At 29.1% G+C, this 3,955-nt stretch overlaps 1 protein-coding gene across 1 annotated transcript; it reads right to left on the minus strand.

The window, feature by feature from the left end:
* Nucleotides 1-2,555: 2,555 nt before the first annotated feature.
* LOC124895394 lies at nt 2,556-3,552 on the minus strand. The gene is made up of 2 exons (XM_047405828.1): nt 3,211-3,552; nt 2,556-2,951 (listed from the first exon to the last, which is right to left on the minus strand). Exons 1-2 carry the CDS (start codon nt 3,550-3,552, stop codon nt 2,556-2,558), a joined length of 738 nt encoding a protein of 245 aa, XP_047261784.1.
* Nucleotides 3,553-3,955: the final 403 nt, after the last annotated feature.

The raw sequence follows: 3,955 nt of genomic DNA on the forward strand, positions 1-3,955 counted from the left end.
AGTATTCTTTGTATTTTTATGTTCAGCCTTTTTTTTTTGGATCAGGTGTATTTATTTTTAATGAGAAATGGTTATATTTTGATAACAATTTGTTTATGTTGAAGTTTGATACCTTAGATATGTAACAATGAAGTAGTAACATCCCTTCATATCTCATCCAGTTAATGATATAGAAGACACTAAGATCACCAACAAGTTCACTACCTGGCTTTCATTGGATCTTCTTAAATATCATTCGAAGAGGTATGTAGGTTACAACTTATTTGTACTATATTTTGTAATTTAAGATTATGTAAATGATCTACTAATATGTATATGAATAAATAGAAACAACAAAGAAGAACATTATTTGAAGGGCAAGGCAAAAATACCACTTATAAGTTTTGGATTTTTATTTGTTAAAGACAAGAATTGTTTCTACGTTATGGGTACTCCTAGCCAGATATGGTCAGATGAGGTAAGTGATGTATTATTATATTGATGAGTTGTATATTGGAATAAATATTAGTCTTGTGTTACATATAAATATTTGTAACTGGTTATATTGTTATAGGTGGAAATGTATATTTGTATATACATATGAAGTATGTTATATGTTCACTGATAAGTACATGATATTTACATATGTAGTGTTGTATTCTTTGAGTCTTAATTTATTTATTTACTATTAAGTATGAAATTAATTTATAATGCAGGAAATTGATGTATGCTTCTACTATCTGCGAAAGAAGTTCAAGTATGATCCCAATAGCTTATATACGTTCAGCACTGTAGATTGCAATTTCATGAACATTGTTAGAAGGATTTTTGATATGTATAAAGTGGATGATGCATCTGTTAATGTTGGTGGAAAGGAATACCATCTGAATGAGTAAATAAGTGGATTCCGCATGTATGCTACTGTGCCATGTCATACGGTTGATCATATCTTCATTCCTGTTCACGTAAAGGCCAAACATCATTGGTTTCTGCGGTTATATCTTTCAATCATAGGTGCATATATGTATATGATTCTTTGTCAGGTGCTAGTCATGATGCTGTGGTGCTTAGTGAAATTGAAAAGTTAGCGAAGGTTATACCTATATGTCTCGTTGCATGTAAATTCTACGAGAATAAAGATATTGATATTGACAATCATCCTAATTACAAATTGAATGATAAGATGGATCCGTTTGGTGTTTCAGTTGTGGAGAATGTGCCTCAACAACCAAGTGACAGCTTGTAAGTAATGAGTACACATATTACTTGTATATATACATATGTATTAAACTTGGAACAACTACTTACTTATTAATGTATGTATTTGCAGGGACTGTGGCTTATATATGGTTACGTATGCTGAGTGCCTTACTTTTGGTGAAGGTGTTCCATCTGTTGATTTTAACTCAGATCTTATTCGCATAAGATACGCTTCACTGTTTTGGGATTATGCTACTAGGAAGGCAGAAGCAGAGGCACAAAGTGATGATGAAGCACCAATAAGGCCTCTTCAAAAAATTGAGTTAACAGAAGGCATAGAAGTTCATGACATTTGATTTGTATTTTATTTTGTTGAAGTTAACAACAGTTAAATTTAGATGGATAAATATTATTTTTTGAAATATTTCATGGGATTCATGTTTTACTTTAATGTTCAATGAAGGTATTTTAATATTCATTAATTGTTATGTTAAGTTTTTAATGTTTAATTGTTTAATCGTTTAATCTTCAATTTTTCATGGTTAGTATATGTCTTTATAAAATGTTCCATGCAGTTTTTCATATGTATTTTTTAATAATGTATATGTATATTTATAATAACACATATGCTTATTTTAGTGAACATATTTATTTTTAACATATATATGCTTATTCCATTGAACATTTGTACTTTTAATATTCATATGCATTTTCAGTGAACAAACCATTTTTTTACACATACATATTCCATTGAAAATATGTATTTTTAAAATACATATTACCATTACAATGAACAAATATATTCTTAACATAAATATGCCATTCGAGTAAGCATATGCATTTTTTTTTTTACATATATATGATCATTACATTGAGCAAATGTATTTTTAATATATATCTGCCATTCAGTTGCACATTATCTTATATAATACATATGTATTTTTATTTGATTTCCATGTATACATGTCTACTTAATAAACATACAGACATGTTTATTTTTCAGATTTTCATTTGTAATTTTGAAAGGCACACATTATTGTTAATACTAATGTTCATTTCAGTTTGTATTTTTATTTACGTCTAATGCAAACATAATGATCAATAATGTGTATTGAACTATAACAAATCAACTACTTAATAAACTGAAATGATAACGTTCATTTCAGTTTGTATTGAACTATAACAAATCAACAAGTTCAAGTTCATAAAGTTGCATTTTCTGAACAGTAACAAATTATCAATATCAATAAAAGGTTCAATATTCAAAATGACACAATTCAAATTGAAAAAAAAAATAAAGCATCTGAATTTTGACTAAAAACATGACCACACTTATTATTTGTTGCATTTCCTACAAGAACGCCTATTGTGACCTTTTAGTCCACATGAACTACAACAATTTTGCATTTCTTTCCGAACATGTCTTTTCCAGATTTACCACGCTCCTTCTTTGCAGGTCTTCCAGGGGGCCACTTGTATTTTGAGGGCAAAACTACATCCTCTAATATTTTCTGAGGTATCACCCAGTCATTTTTATGTGGTAGAGGATATACAAGAAGATCATACGTTCTCAACACAGTTTTTGACTTGTACAGATTAGAGCAATATGATTCTTTTTCAAGATTTTTGCTATCAAGTACAACACAAGCATGCACACATGGTATCTCATCCAATTGGAATGGATGACAAGAATATTTTTTTTCCTTTAGGTAAACAATAAAATATTTCTCCTTGTCGTGGACTGTATAGACGTACTCTGACGCTGGTATAACCTGAAAATATTAATACATAAAAAATATTGAAAAAAAAGTTGGCAATGCAATATGTTACAGTTTAGCAAATGTATTTTTTCCAAAGTAGCAGATGTATATTAATATGTCTACATATGATATACATATTTTTTTCCATTACATCACATACATTTGTTAAAATTTTACTAATTTATATATGAAGATATGTTTCATACAACAAATCAAAATTCAAGAACATATAACTTTTAATGATTACATCTATTTCACTATACCTTCATACGTGTACACGCTGCTTCATTCTATTAGAGAATTGCTTGAAATTTTTAATAACATTTGTCAGCGTGTACAATGCCTTCTGTCTGTTTTTACAGTTACATCTATCAAACATCAATCTAACTTCCTCTAAAAAAGCGTATATTGGAAGTTCTCTAGTTGAAACCAGTGCGACATTAATTGACTCTGTAATATTTGATGTTAAAGTCCATCTCCTATGAACTATTGCATATGACCTAGCCCACTTATCGTATCCCACCAATTCCAAGTAATTCTTCACCCTAACATTAACTACCTCCACTTTCTCCATTAACTGGTGAAATTCAGACTTTGAATATGATTTTGCCATGGTATAGAAGATTTCCAATAATGTATCATGTGACTTTCTAATTTTTTTTTTCACATTACCCCATAGATGCCACATACAAGTGTAATGTGGTACATTATTGTACACATCAGCAGCAACTTTTATAATGCTTGCATTACGATAAAAAATCACACACATATGTTCTCTTTCACCGTATGCTTCCTTTAAATTCTCAAAAAACCATGTCCAGGATGCATCATTTTCAGAATCTAGTATTCTATATGCCAATGGAAATATATGGTCTGAACATGAAACAAATACATTAATAGTACGTTATATACAGACATTAAAAAAATAATATGTATTTTATAAATACATACAGCTGGCAACAAGTGTAACTGTCATTTAACACATAAATAGAATTCATAGCTATATTATATATATA

Source organism: Capsicum annuum, unplaced genomic scaffold (assembly GCF_002878395.1).
Source record: "Capsicum annuum cultivar UCD-10X-F1 unplaced genomic scaffold, UCD10Xv1.1 ctg81772, whole genome shotgun sequence".
NCBI classification, from domain to species: domain Eukaryota; kingdom Viridiplantae; phylum Streptophyta; class Magnoliopsida; order Solanales; family Solanaceae; genus Capsicum; species Capsicum annuum.